At 42.8% G+C, this 24,350-nt stretch overlaps 3 protein-coding genes across 4 annotated transcripts; 1 reads left to right on the forward strand and 2 right to left on the reverse strand.

The window, feature by feature from the left end:
- Window positions 1–9,088: 9,088 nt before the first annotated feature.
- LOC135494037 (uncharacterized protein K02A2.6-like) lies at window positions 9,089–12,904 on the reverse strand. The gene is made up of 2 exons (XM_064781788.1): window positions 9,680–12,904; window positions 9,089–9,379 (listed from the first exon to the last, which is right to left on the reverse strand). Exons 1-2 carry the CDS (start codon window positions 12,902–12,904, stop codon window positions 9,089–9,091), a joined length of 3,516 nt encoding a protein of 1,171 aa, XP_064637858.1.
- A 2,744-nt stretch (window positions 12,905–15,648) lies between these two features.
- On the reverse strand, window positions 15,649–16,490 carry LOC135494038 (uncharacterized protein K02A2.6-like). The gene is made up of 2 exons (XM_064781789.1): window positions 16,431–16,490; window positions 15,649–15,999 (listed from the first exon to the last, which is right to left on the reverse strand). Exons 1-2 carry the CDS (start codon window positions 16,488–16,490, stop codon window positions 15,649–15,651), a joined length of 411 nt encoding a protein of 136 aa, XP_064637859.1.
- A 2,774-nt stretch (window positions 16,491–19,264) lies between these two features.
- LOC135493702 (uncharacterized) lies at window positions 19,265–24,350 on the forward strand. Of its 2 annotated transcripts, XR_010448281.1 has the most exons (3): window positions 19,265–19,741; window positions 21,579–22,643; window positions 23,819–24,350. XR_010448281.1 is itself a non-coding variant. In XM_064781225.1 (2 exons), the coding sequence occupies exons 1-2, from the start codon at window positions 19,493–19,495 to the stop codon at window positions 22,542–22,544; spliced, it is 1,215 nt and encodes a 404-aa protein (XP_064637295.1). In that variant the 5' UTR covers window positions 19,265–19,492; the 3' UTR covers window positions 22,545–24,350. The 2 variants fall into 2 exon arrangements, 1 of the variants encoding a protein (XP_064637295.1); XM_064781225.1 differs by having other exon boundaries at window positions 21,579–24,350.

Genomic DNA, 24,350 nt, shown 5'->3' on the forward strand with positions numbered 1-24,350 from the left:
TGTTACTCTCTTTATTTCTAATCATTCACTATATACTCCCGCACACACGTGTATCTTAAGAGCCCCTCCTAAGAGGGGGGCTTAATATGTAAAGTCAAGAACTTAGTGAGCCCCCCTTTAGGTCGGGGGAGCTCCCCCGAACCCCCCTACGAGCATATGTTAAGTGCAAGCTCTAACAACTACAGCTGTTACAATGGGGGGACACCCCCCAAACCCCCTCCGTCGACATAGGTTTTTACCAGTGCGTTGGGGGGAAGCTCCCCCCAAACCCCCCCGGTGGACAGTCAACTAGCCCTTCTGTGTCATACTGCTGGAGGGGGGGGGGGTGCGATGGGACCATCCATATAGTTCCTTCCGACACATTTTTGTTTTGGTAATGTAATACATTGTGATTGACCTTATTCACGGGAATCGGGCGTTTCCAGTGATATACGACACAAATGGGTTGTCCTCATGCATTCACTTTCGAAACGCATTTTAAAATAGATGTTACGTCCTGTTAATGGGGCACGTCATCATCGCGTACATTTGGGAAAAACTCCCTAACGAGACCGGAGCAGACGGCTGAAAGTAGTTTAATTATTGGCCGCTAGGGTACAGAATGTACGTCGCTCACCCGAATTTTTCACGCAACTATAGCTAAATAGAGCTAGTTCTAGTTTGTGATTCAATTTGATACTTCAGATTTGGGCAGTAGACCAATACAACTTTGTCGTCAGTGTGGTTTTAAGCTGGAAAAACGTATTTGTTTTTCTTAAAGTGCCTTTTTTGGACGGGTGTGTGCGATTGTTTTGTTTTTATGTCACGTGACCTCGATCATGTCGACACAAAATTGAAATAAACCACCCTTTTCTGTCATTATTTAGGACGGATATTTCTCTGATAAAAATATTAATATAATTGGCCAATTTCTTAGGCATATGATGTAGCGAATTCCCATGAAGATTTAAATTAATTTCAACCAATGGGATAGCAACCACCACCGGAAGATCGCGGAGAAATCGGTAAACTCAACGGAGTTAATTCAGAAAAATACCAAAAAAAATTGTTTGTAGGATATACAATCAATAGTTACTCTCTTTATTTCTCATCATTCATTTACATTATCTACTCCCGCACACACGTGTATCTTAAGAGCCCCTCCTAAGAGGGGGGCTTATCAATTGTATAGTCTTTTGCGCCATAGGGCTCGGGTCCGAGGTAGGTTAGTTAAATTTCCATGAAACGCGTATTTTCATTAGCTGCTATTTTAAGAACATCCGGGTATTTATGAAAATTCTGAATTTTTCAGTGCTGTTCCTTCGTATTGCGCGCACCCCGCTGCAAATTTATTTCATTACTTAATTAAAACACAATTACACGTCTACACAATGTTTAACAGCATAGAATCGATGAAGTATAAAACGATTTAACGATAGGATTATCTTAAACTTTATTCATATACATTTTATTGTCATATAAAACACTATATATACATACATTACACACAGTGTATCAGGTTATCAGAACAGCCACCCTTCGCTGTCGATTCTGATGGATTTTCCCAGGGTTTTGTATGGGACGTAGGAGTATCAAAAACCTGAAGCTCAGGATGCAGTTCTAGAGGCGTTGTAAGTAACGAAATCAGCGCCTCTAGTGTCAAGATTGCTCCAGAAGCAAGCAACAGCGCCACCCGTAGCGGAAATAAGCACTGCTTAGTGACTTCATGGTTTCCATATACGGCATCTCATTTGCATATTTTTACAACCTTATTCAAAGAGAAGGTTGAGTATTGTTGATGCAACCTTCTCTTTAGTTGGTTTAGAGTTCAAAAGTTTGGATAATGTTATGAATGTTTCAACTGTGGATTTGTACAGGAGAATCAAAGAGAAGTTGGAGGTTCATCTTTGTTCAGACATAAATTGTTCTCCTAAGTTGCAATTGTATGCCCAATTTAAACATACTGTATGTAGAGAAAAATATTTAGATTGTGTGAAAAACCCTTATTCAAGGAGGGCGATTAGTCGCGTTAGGCTGTCGGCTCATTGTTTCGACATTGAGCTCGGTCGCAAGTTAAAAGTGCCCAGAGATCAGCGTTTGTGTTCCAATTGTGATTCTGGGGAGTTGGGAGATGAGGAACATACTCTCTTCTTCTGCAATAGAAAGGAGTTAGTGGATTTGAGAAGATTGGTTGTAGTACAAATTTCCGATATTGTTGATAGCTTCAAATTGTTAAGTGTTAGTGATAAGTTCAAATATTGCTTTATGGTTGGGGACACGAATATTTGTTCGGTAATAGGTAGATATTTCCATAAAGTGTTAGAGATAGTTAGAGGATAAATCATTACATTTTGTATTTCATGTCCATCTTTATTGCTAAAAAACCCAATGTAAATTCATTTTTATACGGAGGCAATAAAAGTTATTATTATTATTATTATTATTATCATTATTATTTACTACGAGATATAAATAATATGCCAGTAGCACGTGTATCATGCCGGGCGGCGCTGTCAGGTGTTTCCACTATGGGTTACATAATCGGCTACAAAGAGGCCAGTGTTCTAGTAAATGAAGTTAGCAATAATAGCGAAAGAATGTTAGTGTATGTTACGCAGTCAATAGCGATAGTAGTGAGTTGGAGAGAGGAGAAAATGGAAAATGGAGAGAATAGTAGTATGGATTTCGAGTCACCGGTGGCTTCTGGGCCGGTGGAGAGCGAGGCCCCTGATCCGAACAGTACGGAAGAAATGAAGCAGCATATTATCCAAGACTTGTTTGACAACCATGACGACTCAAGATATTTGCCAGAATTGCCGGCAATGAACATGAGTCAAGAGGAGATGGGGCCATTCCAGCCAAGTGACCTGTCACTGCTCATGGCGAATGTCGGAGCCTCTAGAGACGCTGGTCTCGTCAGTACGCCAACGGCATTGAGGTGTTCCCCAAGGGTGGTGCAGACGCCAAGACGTGAGACTAACACCGGCGCGGTGACAGCTGTAGCAGATGGAGCCACGCCACTAACATTTTTCAAGCATCAGAATGGTACCTTACAGATCCGCAAGGGGCGCGTTACCGAAAATGTTGCAAAAATCAATAATGTGATCGTAAATATTGTCATATTTTTCAAGATGAGAGTATGTAAATGATACGCAAACGGTAAACCAATGATAGGCCAGTATCTATTGAACCTTACAAGTAATTTGGGGGCCTTGAAACTCCTTATATTTATCAATGAAACCTTATTCCCGCCTAAGGTTTTGACCGGGCCGTCCAAAACTCCCCATTTTTTGGCGGGCCCTTCCCTTTAAGATGTGCATAGAAGAATTGTCAGTGAATAAGAAGGATCGTCTGCTAACCCATCTGCCAACAATGGATCAGTCAGACCTCCAGGTGCCATTTACCAGCGATGTGACGAAATACATTGACTCGAGACAATGGGCGATATGAATATTGCTTTTACTACAATTTTGTACAGAAAGGCCTTGTGTAAATTGTGCAGTTTTAGATACAATCCGAGACCTGAAAACCAAATTAGAGGAATATATCAATTCTAGTTTTTTCAGAACGTTGTAGCAGAGGATCTGTGGCTTAAGTATATGTGTGCTATGTTTGTGTGTTGATTGCTCTTGATAAATGAGGTATATAACACACTTAAAGGGAACTGCCCGGGAAAAAAAGGGGAGTTTTGCACGGCCTGGTCAAAACCTTAGGCGGGAATAAGGTTTCATTGATAAATATAAGGAGTTTCAAGGCCCCCAAATCACTTGTAAGGTTCAATCGATACTGGCCTTTCATTGGTTTACCGTTTGCGTATCATTTACATACTCTCATTTTGAAAAATCTATATCATAATACTATAAGGCGGCTCGATAAAGTGCCATTTGGGGGTAGTGTTTCGTCTCGAAATTTTGCACGTTTGCAGGTGATATGTTATCCTGATGCAACGTCATGTTTATTTTCGGAAATTTACTTCAGCGGAGCAGTAATGAGGGATTTCTAATCGGACACTGTCAATTCTCCTTACCACTCACAGAAGCCAAGTCATTGCTGTTTAGTCATGCAGGGGCTTAATCATTTACCTGCACTCTCTGTGGGGTGACTAACATTACCGGTTGAACAGCTGGCTGTAGGGGGATGATTGGAACAGCCTGTACCTGTTGACCGGCTGAACTAAGGTTAATGTTATTTTCAATCCACGATTGCAGGTCACCTGATCTTCGAGATTTCGCGGGGAAAGAAATTGTAAACAAACGTATGTGTGCAGTTCAAATGTAAACAAAAATGTATTTTTGGTACTTTCGGTTGTTGGACTTGGGTTTTCCCGCAGTAAGGAGCTGGGGTCAAATTGGTGGTCTATTGTTTATAGGTGCTGTGTTAGCCAGTGCTAGCCCTTGATTATGAAGGGATTTTGAAGAGGCACTCTGAACTTGGCATGGCCTTATCAAGGAGCTGCTCACGGTGCTGAACTTCTAGCTTGCCTGTCGACTAAGTGCCTTGTCCGAGATCATGCTACATGTAGGAGGAGCACGCATTTTAAAGTTATAGTACATGTAGTGATAGTGCAATTGGTTCGAGCCATTTGGAAGCCGACATGTGAAGGCCTGTCTGGGTTCTCCTTCTTCTCCGTATAAAAAGGGGCACATTGCTGACTAAGGAACGAGGCATATTGACATTGCCTCATCATCTCTATTGGACCAATTGATATACTTTTTATGCACGCATACAGCACGCCTCAGCTAGGTCCGAGTCTGTGGACAAATGGTTGGTTTAATTTGTCTCTTTGATATTGCTCCTTTTATATTGCATTATATTTTCATTGCAATTCAATCTATTCAAGGTATAGCCCATTTGAACCTGCCTGCGCCACGGGTACAATGCTAGTATGACAATATTTACGATCACGTTATTGATTTTTGCAACATTTTCGGTAACGCGCCCCTTGCGGATCTGTAAGGTACCATTCGGATGCTTGAAAAATGCCTCGTCTCGTCGATTCGCTCGCGGATAAACGCATCAGGTTGACTGCAGCAACTTTTAATTGTTGGAGACAGAGAAGGAAGGAATATGATTATCAGTTTGATGAAAACTTTGCAAAGTTTCTTCTTGGGACTCGAAATCCATTCTACTATTCTCTCCCTTTTCCATTTTCTCCTCTCTCCAACTCACTACTATCGCTATTGACTGCGTAACATACACTAACATTCTTTCGCTATCATTGCTAACTTCATTTACTAGAACACTGGCCTCTTTGTAGCCGATTATGTAACCCATAGTGGAAACACCTGACAGCGCCGCCCGGCATGATCCACGTGCTACTGGCATATTTATAACTCGTAGTAAATAAGGTTGTAAAAATATGCAAATGAGATGCCGTATATGGAAACCATGACGTCACTAAGCAGTTCTTATTTCTGCTACGGGTGGCGCTGTTGCTTGCTTCTGGAGGCGCTATTCAACCTCTTTAAAGTGTTCAAGAAATGTTTGCATTCATTGCATACACATGTACTACTAGTGATGTACATGGTCGCATGTACAACATCTGTGCTCATGAACTTCGACCAGATTTCACTCTGAATTTACAGCCTGGAATCTTGATGGCCAGATAATTTTCATGACTTTGAATGAAATATGCTAGGCCTAGGCCTAGGGTGTAGGATCGATTGAGAGACAAGTTTGTATACCTAGCTAAACAATAAATGAAACGGCCAGGGGCCAGTCGACTGCATCCGGAGTAAAGATAGCAGACGATACTTCAGTCACCACTATAGTCTTAGATGTGAGCGTGCACTGTGCCCCCCCCCCCCTCCCTCTTCAGCCAATTTAAAATACAGCAGGTAAGGTCCCTTTAGCTTTTAATAGCATTTTCGAAAAAAATATCTTGCCTATTAATCGACAAGGAAGAGTCCGAATGAGGCATGGAAGCGTAAAATATATTTTTAAAATACTTTATTAAATTTTTCAGATTTTAATCTGGGAATACTGCACCGCAACTAAAACGATGTCGCCGGTCATTTGCTGCGCGCATAGACGCTGGGTGGCGCTTTACATGTTTTTCGGTGCGCACACCAGAAAACGATCTTAGTATGCGTCCAGCAAAAGTACTGGACGCCATGTTTGTTTTAGCAGCCGTTCCTACGGTTTATAGAAAAAGCGGAATCGGGATCTGGCATCAGGTTGGCATACTAAGATCGTTTTCTGGTGATGATTATTAAAAAACTAGGTTTGCAAACTCCACCAAACTTCTAAATCTTGTTTATTGAAAGTGTTTTAGGAGCTTGAAAACATTTTAACCATACACCCTATTATTTCGCGTTGGACGCCCGTACTGGTCGCCACTGGACGCAAAATAGGATGACCCGTCTCGAACGCCACCCAACATCTGTTTTTATATACGACCGCGTTCTTCGACGTCCTCTTTCACAAAAACATGTGAGGCAAGTTTGCGCGAGCGCCACCCAACGTCTATATGTGATACGACCGCTTACAAAAACATGTGAAGACGTCTATTTGAGGTACGACCGCGTTCTCCGACGTCCTCTTTCAAAAACATGCAAGACAAGTTTGCGCGAGCGACGACCGCTTACAAAAACATGTGAAGACGTCTATTTGAGGCACGACCGCGCACCGAAAAACATGTAAAGCGCCACCCAACGTCTATTCGAGGTACGACCGCTTTTTGCGGTTTTCACGCCCCATACGCGTACACCACGAAATATTGTCACGAAATATTGTCACGAAATATTATCACTACTAGGCCATCTCATCCTGAGGAAGTCAGGGGTATTGGGCCCTACACGTCATACTATGTTCAGGGCAGGGGAAGCGAACTTTTAACCCCTGATTTCCTCAGGATGAGCCCTTCTATATACATTTAAGAAGAAAAAAAACTGAATTGGCCATGCACAGTAAGGGCACTGGGCCATGTTTGATTCAGCAATGAATACATTCCTCACACAAGCGGGAATATTTTCGATGTACTGTGAGATGGGAGAGGCCCCTATTGGTGACTTTATGAACCCTATCTTGCCTACGTATAGCTGCTGCCTATAGAGTCTCTTGTAAGATACAACCCTGGCTGCGAGTATAAGACCATTGACATGTTCGTCACTGCAGGATTCTTGCTGGAACGACCAGATGAACAAAACAGGACCAACACGGATGTAGCCATTACTCCACATGGTTTATTACCCCCACTACGCATGCGCACATATATAATATCTCATACAGCTCGTCTCACAAAAGAGGCAATACACTACAGTCCCCCACACTAACAGTTTACTTCACAATCTTGGCTTTCTGACCTTTTTTTTTTAACAAGGGAAACTATGTAAAGAATACTGTAACTTAAACATTTCAAATCAACAGTAATCAAGTTATCCTAATTAGGAATTCTAATTAACTCAGTTCTAGCGAGCCTTAAAAATCAAAACCTCTGAGAATTAGACTCAGCTCAATGTCTGTTGTAATGATTCAATTCTGAAGACAAACACCTAAACTTGTAAAATTACATGAATTGTCTCACTGGTAATTCCGCTTAGTACAAAACAGAACATACTTTCACACAGTACCAAATTACAGTTCTGATGTCTCATCTTTAGAATAAACACGGAATACTAGTATATATTTGCAGGTTTGACTGGTTTCAGACCTGGAATCTACAGATTCACCACTGGACTGTTTGCCAGGAGACGTAGTGTCTGAAACAACCAGAGACTTCGTTCTGCTGGAGTGGGGTGTCCTTGGCACCTCCTGAGACACATTACTGTCTGAAGAGACAGATTCGTCTGAATTTACCATAGGCCTACTTCCCCCAGGAGTAAACTCAGGATACACATCACTAGTATGACTAGTGTCTCTGTTGTCTTCATCAGCACCTGTGTGCTGGCTGCACTTGCGAAGATGGTCTGCATGCACAAACCTCGTTTTGCCATCAACATCAACCAAGTATCTAAGAGGACCTAATCTCTTAACAACAGTACCAGGAATGAATTTCACTTCCTTATTGTCTCTGTGATTTTTCACACGGACCAGTTCATGCTTAGAAAATTCGCGCAAGTGAACACGGACATCATGATTGTTCTTTTGCTTGTCTTGTTTACGAGCAACTGTTTTACCAAAATCTGGTTTTAGCAAGTTCCATCTGGTTCTCAGTTTCCTCCTATTCAACAGTTCAGACGGCGATCAACCAGTAACACTGTGCGGAGTGCTACGGTAAGTGATCAGAAAGTTAGCCAACTTGTGGCTCTCAGACATGTGACTTTTAGAAGAATCCAGGAAGTGTTTTTTCAATGCAGTTTTGACACAGTTCTCATCCTGACCATTGGATGTGTTACGAGTCCGTGAGCTAGGTAGGGCTCGTATTGATTGAGACGATTCAGCGTTGGTGCAAATACGTTTATTACCAACTACTGAATATAGAGGGGGACACAACTCGGTCTCACTATACAGTTATATCGTAACATCCCCTTTTGTTTAGAGGAGTCTAATGGCCAAGCTAGCTATAATGTAAGAGAACACTTACTAATAGAATGAAATGCCAATTACCAATATTGAAAGTCAAAGTTATAAGAAAATTAAACAAATCATCGCAATCTGCGGCTAGTCGAAAGTTATGGTAAGTAACCACATAAACAAAGATAATCATAGACTATGAAATTGTAGATACACGACTTTAGTGCGCGGATATACGTATCAGAGGATATACGTGTGCGGGTATATTATATTAACTATAATACTAAATAGGCTATAACTTTACTCCGACGTTAGTCTTATGGCGGAAGTAAAGGTGTCATCAATGAACACTTAAGTTGTTTCTTGGCGCGCATTATAAGTTTAACTTGTCTGGCGGTCTCACAGTGCGTCCAGAAAGAGTTGTGCGGAGCTGCGGATGTTCCATGGGAGCGTCCTCTGATGGAGAGTGATTCTCGCGTGGGGGTTTGTCCACTGAGCTTGGAGGGGCTGATGTGTTGTGATGATCATCGAACACAAGTGGCGGTTCGGTGTCTTGATCAGGTCTGATACTAGTAGTGAACGGTTCGGAGTTTGCGCGAATGAATCTTCTATTCCTGCAAATCTTAGTGCCATCATCCATAAGAAGTTCATACGATCATACGATATCATTGCGCTTGTCTATTTGTCCTTTCTGCCATTCCTTTTGATATGGTCGGATGGATCGTACGCGGACGTTGTTACCAATTTTCAATTCTGGGAGGTCCTTTGCTTTTGCATCATAGATTCGGACTTGCTTTGCGATTTTCTTCTTTTTTTTGCTGTTGACGTCTTCCAGAGTCTTTGGCTTTAACTGAATGTTTGTTATGGGTAGCTGGGTCCTTGTACGACGACTAAACAGGCGCTGTGCTGGAGAACTTTGCATGCCTTCTGTTGGGGTATTTCGAATCTGTAGAAGCGATAGGTGTAAGTCTGTTCTTGAGTGGAGGGATTTCTTTATCAGACGTTTCGCGATTCTACTTTGCCATTTGATTGTGAATGTCCAGGGGATATGGTGGTGTGTTTGAATCCATATGTTTTGGCAAAAATGGCGAAGTCGTTGGCATTGTATGGAATATTATCAGAAACTACTTCTGTAGGGATTCCATGGCGTGCAAAGTGGCTTTTCATCTTTTCAATCACTTCACTGGCTGTTTTGGTTTGTAGCTTGTCTAGTTCGAAAAAAATCACTGTAGTAGTCTACACAAACAAGGTAGTCCTCCTGATTGATGGAAAACAGATCTGAACCAACTTTTGTCCAAGGCAGGTCAGGTATCAGGTGTGGTTGTAGTGTTTCCTTTTGTTGCTTTCTCATGAAGGTCTGGCAAGTATCACATTGTTCGATCAAAGCGGCTATCTCAGCATTGATGCCAGGCCAGTATACACAGTCTCTTGCTCTTCTTCGGCAGGCTTCTATGCCATCATGTGATTGATGCAGGCGTTGTAGGATTTTACGTCGCATAGATCTTGGAACTAGGCATTGCTGTTGTCCTCGAAATATTATGTTGTTCTCCACAGACAACTCATCTCTGATGTTGAAGTAGGGCGTGCACGCAGTTGACACGTCTCGTTTGTTGATTGGCCACCCTTGCAGGATGACAGACTTGAGTTCCTGGAGATCTTCATCATCCTGTGTGGCAGGTTGAATTTCTCTGAGGGTTGTACTTGAGATTGGTGTGTAGTCTGTCATTCGAATTGATTGGAACTGTAGAACAACATTCTGACGGGTGTCATGGTGGTCTTCACTCTGGAGATAGGCTCTGCTTAGTGTGTCTGCTAGAAACATTTCGTTTCCTTTCTTGTACTTGATTTCGATGTCGTACGCTTGAAGGCTGAGCAGCATTCGTTGTAATCGCTTTGGCGCTGACAAAAGGGGTTTTCTCTGGATGGATTCTAATGAACGATGGTCTGATTCAACTATCACCTTTCGGCCATACGTGTATTGATGGAACTTCTTTGTCGCATAAACAATGGTCAGTAACTCCTTTTCAATATGAGCGTAATTGCGCTCGGCCGACGTGAGAGCCCGGCTAGCGTAGGGAACAGGTTGTTCCTTTTGCATTATGGCTGCACCCAAGCCAGTGTCGGACGCATCACATTGTATGGTGGTGTCTTCATGGACATCAAAGTATCTGAGCACTGGAGCTGTTGTTGCCAAGTGTTTTATCTTTTCGAAGGCAGCGTCGTGGTTTGCAGTCCATAACCGTTCGGCATCTTTCTTGGTTAGTTCTCGGAGCGGTTCACAGGCGTCTGATAAGCCTTTGAGAAATTGGGAGAGGTAGTTTATCATGCCAATGAGACGCTGTACTCCAGCAACATCTGTGGGTTTTGGCATGTTAGCGATGGCTTCGACCTTCTTAGGGTCAGCTTTGAGTCCGTTCGTCGTGAACAAGTGTCCACTAAAATCAACTTCTGAAAGTTTGAACTTGAGCTTGTCCCAGTTAAGTTTTGTGTTGTTCTCTCTGCAGCGTTCGAGTAGAGAAATGATGTTTTGATCGTGATTCTTGATAGCATCTTCTATAGTGTCTCCCTCTCCAGTTATGAGCATGTCATCAGCTATCAGTTCAACACCTTTTGCGCCATTTATGACCTGGTCGAGGTGGCGCTGAAAGAGCTCAGACGCGGGTTTCACTCCGAATGGGAGTCGCAACCACCTAAAGCGCCCAAAGGGGGTCCCAAATGTAGTTAGAAGCGAGGATGGGTCGTCAAGTTCTACGTGCCAGTACTCATTTTTGACGTCCAAGACGGAATATACCTTAACATTGGCGAGCTTGGGCAGTAAGTCGTCCACCACAGGTAATGGATAGTGGCTCCGTTTTAGTGCACAGTTTAGTGGTTTGGGGTCAATGCAGATTCTTAAGGTTCCATTTGGTTTCTTGACGGCAACTAGACTGGAGACCCAATCTGTGGGAGAGTCCACCTTTTTGATGATGTTGAGGCTTTCAAGTTTGTCTAGTTCCTTCTGGAGCGGTTTTTTGAGTGCTATTGGTACTTTGCGCACATACTGTTTGACAGGCGGAACAGTTTCGTCAATTTCGAGACGCTGCGGTTCCCCTTTAAAGCGACCAATGCCTCCGTCGAATACTTCCGGGAAACGCTTGCGCAGATCCTCCTTTGTGAGGCCATGGCTAGAGTCTATCGCAGCGATGTTGTCATGACGTACCTCTATTAACTTCATGCGCTGTGCTGTGCGAGCACCTATGATTGGTTGAGCTTTTCTACCAACAACCACGAATTCAGTGCGATGCTTCTTTAGAGTTTTCGGATTAGTGAGTTTGAGAACCGACTTGCCTATCGGCACAATTTTATCTGAGCTGTAAGTAGTAAGTTGCGTATCGGTGGGGCTAATTTTAGTTCCAAGCGGCAGATCTAGTTCACTAATTACATTGCAAGTGGCACCACAGTCAACTTGAAATTTAGTGATGCACTCGCCCTTCTCACCGAGACACATGTTCGCGAATATTTTGCGCTTGTAACCCTTGTTTGAGTTATTGATAGATAGGATGTCCTCACCCGTGTCAGTTTCAGTTTCGTCGGTAGTTTCATCATCGAGGGCATGGACATGCTTGTTTCGCGACTTTTCTTTTGCGCTTCTAGAGTGGCATTTGCGGCTGAAATGCCCAACGCGATTGCAAAGGTTACATGTTTCGTTAAGTGCAGGACACTTGTTCCTGTCTTTATCATGTTTATAGCCACAATATCTACAGTCAAATTTCAGAGTCATTTGAGTTTTAGAGTCATGTTTGGAGCTTCCACCTCTTCCACGATTATGTTGACCTCTTGAAGAACCTTTAGAGGATTTCCTGCTTGAGAATTTAAGCACAGAGTCACTTGCACTAGATTTCATCGCCTTGACTTGAGCGGTAGTGGTCTCAGCTGCACGGCAAATGTCAATGCTTAACTTTAATGTCAGCTTGCTCTGTTGTAGGAGCTTCTTGCGGACACCATCATCCGAGATGCCACAGAAAATTCTGTCTCGGATCAGTTCATCCTTGAGATTTTGAAATTCACAAGTTTGCGCGAGAGACTTTAGTTGTGTACAATATTCATCTGTCGTTTCACCAGACTTTTGGTCACGGTTGTTGAATATGTACCGTTCATAGATCGTGTTTGTTAAACCGAGACAATGATTTTCCATTAAATCAATGATTTTAGTTATATCCTGTTTGTCCTCCTCTTCCTCGAATGGTAGGGAATTATAAATCTCTAGGGCCTCTGGGCCGACACAAGTGACGAATGTCGCAGTTCTGTATTCATCACTTTGCACTCTAAGATTTGTGACGATCTCATAAGAGTTCCATACTTGTTTCCAACGTTTCCAATTCTGGGAAAGGTTTCCCTTGACATCTAGCTTGTGGGAAAGTGGAACTGAACTCTGTATGATCGGAGGGGCAGGATTGGCAGGAACTGCATTTTCAGCTTGAGCTTCGTACATGTTCGCATATAGAGTGTCCATTTAAACAGTGTATCGATTAGTCCTGGAGACGAGGTTTCAGAAGTACATTCGAGCGTGCCAGGTTCTACGAAAGTGTCATTACTTTTAGCCTAGGTCAAGGTTGGCTGTAACAATGGCGGCTTCCAGGCGAGCACGTTTTTTTGAATTTGAGAGGCGAAGTGTGGGGGCTTGAGGCGGCTATTTCACTGACGAACTAGCTCTAGAGAATCTCCATCTGGCGATCCTTCACCATCTCACTTCTGACACCATGTTACGAGTCCGTGAGCTAGGTAGGGCTCGTATTGATTGAGACGACTCAGCGTTGGTGCAAATACGTTTATTACCAACTACTGAATATAGAGGGGGGCACAACTCGGTCTCACTATACAGTTATATCTTAACAGGATGCGGGGTGGTAAGGCGGAGTCAAGATATGCTTGATACCATTGGAGGCACAAAATCTCTCGAATTCCTCTGATGTAAAGGGGGGGCCGTTATCACTAACGATGGTTTCAGCGATGCCTTGAACAGCAAAGATGTTCCTTAAAACCTCGATTGTTTTCTCGGCTGTGGTTGAGGTCATGCGGACAACCTCAGGCCACTTGGAATAACTGTCAACCAGTATAAAGTAGGTTTTAGTCTGATACTCTCCAAAGTCCACGTGTAATCTCGACCATGGTTTCTCGGTGTACTTCCAAGGGTACAGCGGAGACAATGGGAAGGTCTCGCTGTAGAGTCTGACAAACATCACAGTTTTTAACCACAGTCTCAATGCACTCGTCTAGTTTAGGGAACCAGAAATAGCTTCGTGCTACTGATTTGGAACGGACAATACCCAGGTGTTCATGATGCAGTTCATTCACAAGTCTTTTTGGTATTTTGGAGGAATTATTACTCTCATTCCCCATAACAGACAGCCTTGATCACACGAAATCTCGTTCTTTATGCGATAATAGGGACGGAACTCATCAGACTGTTCCTCAGCCCCAATATCAGGCCATCCATTCTGTGCAAAGTGGTACACTTTTGACAGTACCCTGTCCTTCTTTGTGGCTCCAGCTATGTCCTCCGCGGTCACAGGTAGGACATTGACGTATGTGAAGTAGTTGATTTTCTCTTCACATCCAATGCGATCATTTGAGTTTGTTGACGTAGGCAGTCTTGAGCAAAAGTCAGCATTACCATGATCAGCGGTACGACGGTACACAATGTCGTAGTCATATGCCATCAAGATTAGACTCCATCTTTGAAGTCTCAGCGCTGCCAATGTTGGCACACCCTTCTTAGGACCAAATATGACTTGCAACGGTTCTGAATCGGTAATCAGCGTAAACTTCCTCCCATAGAGGTACTTATGAAATTTCTTTACGCCGAAAATTATGCCCGCGGCCTCACGTTCAATCTGAGCATAATTCCGTTCAGTATTTGTCAGTGTTCGAGATGCAAATGCGACTGGTCTCTCAACATTGTCTTTGCCGGTTTGTGACAAGACTGCACCTACACCAGTTGGAGATGCGTCTGTAGCTAGAATGAGCGGTAACGTAGAGTCATAATGTGCCAGGACCTTGTCACTAGAGATTTCCTTTTTCACTTCTTGTAGAATCATCTCGCAGTCCTCAGACCAGAACCACTTAGTGTCTGACCGAAGCAAACGGTGTATCGGCTCAAGTCTTGTTGATAAGTTTGCTAGAAACTTACCATAGTAGTTTATAAGTCCCAAGAGACTTCTCAATTCAGATTTGTTTGTTGGCGCTTTTGCATTCACGATAGCATCAACTTTGTCTTCAGTAGGGTGGATACCCTCAGCATCAATGCGATGTCCAAGATACTCGACCCAGGACATGTTGAATCGACATTTGCTACGTTTGAGTCTGATACCATGCTTGGCTAGTCTTTCAAGAACAGTTTCTAGTGTAGCCAAGTATTCATCATTATCGTTTTCCCCGATAATGATATCATCCTGAAAACTACCGACATTCGGAAGTCCTGCTAGTACTTGATCGATCACCTTCTGGAAACTAGAAATTTGAAATTTGCTTGTCAGCAAATTTGATAGCCCCCACGGGCCCACATAGTACACGTATGGAGGAGTGAAGTCTATTCCGTTTCGCGGATGATCTATTTCCGGACAAACACGCTCGCATTTTCTCAAAATCACACGCTCTGTAACATTTAAACAGCACCCTAACCTTTTCAGATGGGCAAGATGGATCATCGATAAGCATTTAAGGCTATTCCATTATTTTATTCCTTCATTCAACCATGTCAACCGCCGTTCTTTGCTCAAAATAGTCGACAGCTCGCCACTTCGGCAAGGAGATACCGCCGCCATGCTGCATGAGGATATGACGTCAACATTACGGGGCGGAGCTTATGCTAATATACGTGTGATTGACAGAATCGTGCCGGAGATTTGAAAGCAAATCAGAAAATCGGCGCATAAAAACGCTTCAAAGTCATCAAAATCATCCGAATTTCGAAAAAATCTTTGCCAGGTGCACTAGATCGAGTTTAGTTTGATGGGACAGGGGTGACAGTTTTTCAGTTGAAATAGCAGTTTTGCTGGACTACCTCCATAATATAACCCAGGAAGAATGCAGAAGCCTAGTACCTTCTCCTAGTAATCTCAATATAGACCCCACATTTGTTGTATGTGGGGTCTATAAATATGTGGAGCTGTCTTGATTCCATAAGCTAGTTTCCGATATCGAAACAAGCCCTTGTGAGTGTTCACCGTGAGATACTCATTTCTCATCAACTTCAAGTTGTGAGTACGCGTGACTCAGATCAAGCACCGTGAAATGTTTCTTTCCTGCAAGTTTGGTAAAGATGTCCTCCGGAGTAGGCAAAGGATACGGCTCGTCAACGATATACGGATTAACAGTGACCTTATAATCGCCACAAATGCGCACACTTCCGTCTGCCTTAGGCACAACCACGATTGGCGATGCCCAGTTTGACCTGTCAACTTTTTCGAACACCGTAGATGTCTCCAGATGATCCAACTCTTTTTCCACTTTTTCGCGTACGGCATACGGAACAGGCCTTGGTTTGAGAAACACCGGTTTTGTTCCCTTTTTGATTTGAATTACAGCCTTGAACCGTTAACTTTCACGTTAACCTTGTATTCACCATGTCCACGTTTATAATCTGCATGATAGATCGCTTGCAAAGAACCCGAATCCTCGTATGAATCAACATCACGGTTTCCTGAATCTCCGACGAAATGCGTTTTTCGAAGTGATTTCCCACGACGACCTCGACCGCGAAAGTGTCCTCCTCCATGACTGTTGTTGTGACTACCGTTATCTGCATCAGCTTTGTGATCGGACGACGAATACGATTTCCGATCCGACGTTGTCGTTAGGCATGCTTTGCTAAGATGCCCAATTTTCCCACAGCGATAGCACTTAACATTTTTGTGCCTGTACTGCTTGGAGTCATGATTACCATGGCAACGTATGCACTGCTGTTGGTGACCACGCGACGACTGTCCTGAACCTTTCTTGTGATCGACACGATTTACTGTACCACGGCTACTGGCTTCATGAGCATAGCCTTTCAAATCTTTGTCAACAAGTTCCATGGCTAACGAAAGTTCACACGTTTTCTTCCATGTCAGGTTCACCTTTTGTCGATTCGTCCAAAAGACGCTTGGTAATCTTTTCATTTCTTACACCATGACACAAAGTCTCAATCAAACGCTCTTCAACCTTATCTTCTGCTGCATATTTACAGTCAACCGTCAAGCGTTTCAAAGCAGCAATGAAATCACTCATGTTTTCAGAGTCTCTTTGCTTCCTGGATGTGAATTTCAGTCTAGCAGCTAGTGGCGTACTAGCCGAAACGAAATGTTTATTCAAAACACCAACTAAGTCCTCATAAGACTTATCAGTCACCTTATCCGGAAACACCAGGCTTAACGCAGTTTCAAACACAGCGGGACCAACCACAGTGGCAGCTCTCAAATCTGCTTCAATTTTATTGGTCATCATCCAAAGTTCTAACCTCGTTTGGTAGTTCTCCCATTTCTCCTCCATGGGATTAAATGGTCCAACATTACCAATGATGCCTAAATGAGCAGCAGGCGCCGCTGCAGCACCCGTGCCTGGATTTGGAGGAATCACTGACATTGTGATCTCACAGTGCAAAATGTACACGAGAGTCACAGTGTGTCAATACACACAACACACACTACGCAATGTATGCAGCTCAGTGTCGGAAAACGGGGCCAGCCAGCTGTCGTAAAGACGCGGCTGTGAAAACACACAGTTCACTTTGATGACCAATTCAAGGGGCTACGATTGTTAATTGGGGTCTTTTCTTTCATTCGAACGATCCTCGTCGCCACTGACATGTTCGTCACTGCAGGATTCTTGCTGGAACGACCAGATGAACAAAACAGGACCAACACGGATGTAGCCATTACTCCACATGGTTTATTACCCGCACTACGCATGCGCACATAGATAATATCTCATACAGCTCGTCTCACAAAAGAGGCAATACACTACATTCTAAAATACCTTGGTACCGTAAAGTCAACTTTTAAATGGAAAATGCATAAGCCTCGTTCTGAGAGTGGAGTGTTTTGGACACGCAACCAAGATGCTCAACCAAAGTTCCCTCGGGTTGCACTAAAATGTGGAAACCATGCACACAGCTCACTTCAGAAGTTTGAGGCTCTCAAAACACTGCTTCAAACACAAATCAGCCAAGGAAGCATCAACCACCCTAAGTTTTTTAATGAGCACTACACATATTTGCCGAGAAAAATGCTCCAAATAGCCCATTTGCGCGGATTTTAGCATCACTTGAGCGAGCCGATGCGGACTTCCTATGCGCGCTGTACAAAATGTACATGTCTCATTTTCTGTAACGTTGCCGTAACATAATGTAAACAACGGCGCTACCGGCGCTCCGGGCCGGCGATGGATGGAATTTGCCAAATTCGCACATATTCAAGTTATTTTGGTGGCCTATCTTTTTAAGTTTGAGGTATTTTAGAATAGAAATTGAACCCTCGGCTTCGGACCTTGGTTTAAGGAATTGAACCCGAGGCGGAGGATCTTGGTTGAGTTACCAAGACACTCGAGGGTGGAGCTAAAATACAGTCCAAACCCTCGCCTAACCAAGGTCCTCCGCCTTGGGTTCAATTCCTTAAACCATGAGGTTCAGGCTGCTGGTCGATTGTGGATCAATATATTCACGATCGATTTTCAATGGTCCTAAAAAAGTAATCAATGTACAGTAGAATATCTCTATAAATCCAAAATATGAACCTCCTGAACAATATTGGCTAACGGCAGATCAATACTCTTTTGAATAATGCAACAAGTTTATTGTCTGATGCTAGTTTGATACCGTAGAAGCCAGCCTACTCCTAAACCAGTGTCTCACAAAATGTAAGCTCCAGATAACCTGGAGCTGAACCTGCTTCGTCCGGAGTGTAGCTGTTGAAAATCCATCTTCAGGTCTGGAGACGGGTTATCAGGGGTCACCTGGTACACTCCGGACCCAGTGGACCGGCCTCGTCCTGTTACCCGGGTGTATCGAGGAAAGACGATCAGGATGACAAAATGCAGTGCATAGGAGGAGTCTATCACCTGACCTGGCAGGATCTTTTGTGGGAAAACGCGACCTCGACATTAGTGCTTGACTCAAGGGTTGGTAGCATCAGGATTGAGAACACTGCCACAACACTTGTTCAAGCCTTGGAGTATAATGTTCCAGCACAGCCTGCGGACGAATTAGAAGGGGTGTATGAAATAGCTAAGAGGTCCAATCGGTGCAGTGTAATCGGTGGTCTCCAGGTGATTCCGTCCACAGCGTTCGCTCAGCACGTGGAGGTGCTGCAAGGAATATTCCTCTTTCAAGGCGGGATCATTGTTTTACGTGTCACTACAATTTTGCGCCACGGGGTTTATTGGCCAAGTTACTTCGTTCTCGGCCTGTACAGAGTTGATTGCAAGCTGTTCATATTTCTCACTTGATGGGCCGGGTATGTTCCATCATAGCAAATATTTCATGAAGACATGCACACGTTGCGATATTTCTAGGACCAACGAAGGAGTTCTTGAATCTTTAACAATCTTATCTGCTGAAAGTTTCTAGGAATTAGCATGTCCGTTTAGAGGCACTCATTTCATAAGAAAGCGGCGTGTATGGCAAGCCGTCTGTCTAATAATTAAGAAAACCAGGTTTCATGGTTTTCTTCCATGAAACCAGGTTTTTTAAGAAGAAAACCAGGTTCTTTTCAAGAAAACTATGTTTTATTAATTATTGGACGAACGGCTTGCCATAGGCGTGCATACTTGACTTACAAAACAGGGTTTTTCAAAAAATATTGTTCAGCCAGTATTTACATATATACATGTACAATGGAAATTTCGAACTACATGTACATGTACGCATATAAACATCAACTTTCGCTCCTACCGTAACCTTCTGTGGCTTTATGTGCATGAGAAACAGACTCTGATCACGAGCAACTTTTTACAGTGGAAGCTGCCTCATGTTAGATATCAGAAAATAACTGAGAGATGTATTACATTGTACATTACTTTCTGTTACCAAGCACTGGTCGATATGAATGTTGCCTTCATATATTTCGTAAACGTCATAATCGATTGGTACATTCTAAAACCAGATTTAAGGTCTCAATCCGTAAATTCCGTTTTGGTTTGCGCTTTTATGTGCCACCAGCAGAAATGCACGACTTTTAATGTTCTGTTAGACGATAATCATATCATTTGCCAGATGAGCAAGCGGAAGGGAACATGCATGGAAAAGACAGATGCATCTCCTTATCCTGGGTTCCGGATGTATCAAGTGAAGGTAAGTATATGAAATAACGCAAGTTGTTTTTACTTCATGACTTGGCTTATATATATATATATATATATATATGGTAGTTATCCTATTACGGCGTTTGCTGCTGGAACCCAAGGAGGCTCTGGTTTAACAACAATGACAGTTAATGCGACGCCTACAGCCGCCAGCGATCGCACTGTTTTTCGATATACTGTACGGACGGATTGAGTGCCAAATTTAGCGATTCCGCGACGATAGATTGATTTTTAAAACTTCCTTGCTGACCACATGTGAGTGAAAAGGTAATTTCCTTGCTCACCACATGTGAGTGAAAAGGTGACTAGACAGGTGAGTAGGCGGATGAGGAGTGTATGGACAATGCTATTTTGGAAACCATACCTATTTGATCCATTTTGAAAGTACATGCTTGCCGAAGCTTGGTTTGATTGTCCGCTAAATTCCCCGGATTCGGCGTTATTGGGTCCAACCGGACGCAATGAGCACCATTACAAAGCCATTCAGGTATACATGTTGCGCATAGCCGGATTCGGCAGATATGTGTATGTGTATTCACATTCTAGGAAACTTCCCGAATTAAGCTTAACCACGAAATGAAATTCGCAGCTATTCCTCCAATAAAAATGACAAGAAGACTACATGTGTTCTTCCATCCTCATCGTCTTCTGGTACTGGCTGCGTATAAAGAAGAACCAATGCTCCACACGAGGCTCCTTGCCTATGTTATTGACTACCCCCACCATACCTTTAAGCTTCTCTACAATTCCTCAATCTTCTACCAGCCTTCTTTCAATACCATCTATAAATTGGCATCAAACTATTACACGATATACCGTCGTATCAAAGTTGGTGCGAAGAAAATATCAATAGGGAATATCGCGAAATTGTACGACATTTCTAAAGGTAGCTTTGTTGGGCAATTGGTCATACCACCAGAGGAGAAATGTCTTCACTCGGGCGGATGGCGGAACCATTATTATTCTCCGGTTCACACTGTGGATCTAAAAGTATATGTTTTGGCATGTTCATTGCCTAAGGAGGGTGTTCATTCCGTTACCACTTACTATTCCTTTGCGAAGTACGAGGAGACGGAACTAATCGTAACGCTTTTTCCAAATAAAACAGTCACCTTAGCTCATGGAAAACGAGCAGGATTTATTTTTTCGTTCTTGTTTAGAAACGCCGCTTGTTTGTATTTTATTACTGAGTCAACTGCTTTCATTTTCTTCCGTAACATACGCCTTGGTCTGACCAACCAACAAAAATTCACCCTGCCAATTCGGCAGATTCGCTTCTTGGCAGTCAATTACATCACTGGGATATTTCTAGAACAAAATGTTTCGCCTTTGACGGATTTATTCGGTGTCGCTATTAGTTGTTCTCCAGCAGATGGGTTGGGTCCAGAAACAGAAAATAGAATAACACGGACCTACATTGAAACGCGTGGCGTCAGAAGGCTGTTCGTTCCAAAGAAAGCGATGGTTCTTGGTCGGTACATGAAACTTTTGCGAATATATGCTGCAAAAGACAAGCAGGGTTACTCAAAGTTCGATGGCGTTCATGTATTCAAACGTTGATCAATTTAGCTTAATAGCTGAAAACTGGCGAGAAGGGAATATTTTTGTTCTGACCTGTCTGAAACCGAAATAATACACAGGAAAAGAAGTGCATTCTCCATGCTACATGTAAGACACTAAATAATTGGGTCCCACAGGGTTCCGTCTTCTGACCATTATTGCTTTGTATATAGAACCCCCATTGGTGGCATGAAATCACATTCTATAGGAATATAGACAAACTTACTTCATATAGGCTATGATATAATGATGTTTGCTTTCCATAGGATCGCAAGAAATTTTTCTACCGCCTTACCAAAAGGTTGCCGTTCATACCTTCGTTCAATCCACAGAAAGGCTGGACCTACGATGAGAACAGTGGCAAAATGTCTCTAATGAAGACCATTTCAGAAATGTCTCCTGAGAGAGTTATAGTCGTATACGAGTTGAGTACCACTTGTTACAAGATTTTGTACAGCGCAAATTTCAATATAGGGCACTTGAAGAGATTCAGTGTATTTAAGCAATTCATGGTATTGGGGTGTGCCACTGGTGTCAAGCTTACGAAACTTTTACACCATATTTTTGATCCCGCAAAAGGTTCTATTTGCGGACAAATCATTATTCCTAAAAGTGATGCTTGTTTCATGGCTTTAAGCGTTGTGACATTCGGATGCCAGGGAAAGGTTTTGGTCCACTGTAAGGTACGGGGTAGAATAGCAGCAACTGTTTATGACATAAAAGAGTTGAACCAGACTAGAAATGTTTTAGTCGTTATGGAAAATGGCATAAAGGTCTCTTTAAGAGGATTTATAGTCACAATGTGTGAAGATATTTACCTCTTAGAACAACGAGGGAAAATAATGTATATCATATCGTATTTTAAGTCAAAAGTGTACCAACCGGCGAAGTATCCAATAAAATCAGAATGGAGCAGTCAAATACGTGGTCTCCAACTGAAGTTCAACAGAGTTTACGAGTTACTGTTTGCAGTCGGAAGGCCTGGACCTCGAGTGTTTGGGCTTAGGCACTCCCACCGAATAAATGGTATTAAGAGAGAACCAGATGAACTCGAGTACCGGTACAGAGAGGTCCAGGTATCCTTCTCCCCATCACAATTCGTCATAGATCACAATAATTTGAACCTCAACCCAACTGATGGGTCATTTTTGCATTTCATCCAGTCCTCATCAAACAAACCCGGTATTACGGTGCTGTATCACTCAGTAGATATATACAGTGCAGAATTCTAGCACAGCTAGGACAATTACTTTGAAGCTAAATGCGGACTACCGAATATTATCCTTCCAGACGCAGTGGAATCGGCCCTTCATCTCTCCATATATTCATGAGTAAGTAAAAAGAGGATGAAGAAATTGGGCTGCCTCAGGTGGCTATAACCTGCAGAAATAGGCCTCTTATAACATTATTTCTAGAGAATAGCTACCGTCGTTCTGTCACCAGCATCTCACCTTGGGGTTTTATTGACGTGCATGGCCGTCACGGGATGGCTGTCCTAAATTGCACAATCACACTTTCGGATACATTGAAGTAAAACAAATTTGAAATGTGTGTTTGTGTTGAAATTTTGGAACTATATAAGAAATACCGTGGCTTTAGTTCATCGGTTGAGTAAGTGGAAGATAACATGTGTGGAAAAGGTTTTAACCTTGCATTGTAGTTTAGAGTAACTCTTAAGATTGGAGGCTTTCGACCAGCAACCAGGTGTCAGTCTTCGTAACTCTCAAAAATCGCTTTTTCTACAAGAGTTATCCAAGTTAGTCAGGGCAGACTGTACATACATGTGACAGTTCTCTTCTTGAGGCATGGGAAATTCCAGAGAGGGGTGTCCACTATCGGGCCAACCCCTTGTCTGCTATTGCCCTGCTCTTCCTTATCAGCTCAGCATGCAAGGTACATGTTTGTGACTGTGTTGGAACTGATCATTCATTCCATCAATCAAATGGAAATTGCCATTGTCACAATTCACATCAATTAAGTGGATTTATGTGGTGTCACCAACTGATGAAATGTCACCAAATTGTATGCGTTTTTTATTTTCACAACCATAATAAAAAACGGCCATGGACCATTGTGCTCACCGTATAGATATTTGGTTAGGAATTCATCCCGGTTAAGAAACATGCAACATGTATAGTATAGGTCAAACCAAAGTCGGTATGGAATGTGATGTTTCGCTGCTTGGAGTACCTACCATAAAAATATAATCGAAAACAAGACATCAATAAGCGCGATATTGCCGTTTTTAGTGAAGAAACAGATCGGATCCAAATTCGGTGTCGTAGGGAGTCATGTGTACCAAATTTCAAGTTCATAGCTTTAGCGGTTAAGAAACGTGCCATAGTTACACTCAAACGGCCAATTTACGCCATTTTACTTCTGTGACCTTGAAAAGTAAGTCAAATCAAAAACCCGTATGATATGTGATGTATCCTTGCTCCGAGAACCTATCATAAAAAATTTATCGAAAACGAGTCACTCATAAGAGAGATATCACACTTTTTAGGTTTCCACTTCTGGTCCCCTGGTGGCCAAATCAAGAAAAAGATCGGACTGAAATTTGCTGTCAGAGGTAACATGACATAGGCAGTCATGTGTATCAAATTTCACGTTCATAGCTTCACGTGCAATAGTTACACTATAGCGGCCAAATCACACCATTTGACACATGTGACCTTGAAAATTAGGTCAAATCAAAAACCCGTACGATATGTGATGTATCCTTGGTAGGAGAACCTATCATAAAAAAATTATCGAAAACGAGTCACTCATAAGAGAGATATCACACTTTTTAGGTTTCCACTTCTGGCCCCCTGGTGGTCAAGTAAAGAATCAGATCGGACCGAAATTCATTGTCAGAGTCAACTGACCTGGGGGTCCTGTGTACAAAGTTTCAAGTTCATAGCTCTAGCGATTAAGAAACGTGCCACTGTTTTTGACACAGGATACAGACGACGACGACGACGAAATTTTCGTTGTACGTTATGCATGATAAATTCAAGGTTTGGGGGTCTGAACATAGGGGGGCGCTTTTTTCA

The sequence above is a fragment of the Lineus longissimus genome, chromosome 9 (assembly GCF_910592395.1).
Source record: "Lineus longissimus chromosome 9, tnLinLong1.2, whole genome shotgun sequence".
NCBI classification, from domain to species: Eukaryota; Metazoa; Nemertea; class Pilidiophora; order Heteronemertea; family Lineidae; genus Lineus; species Lineus longissimus.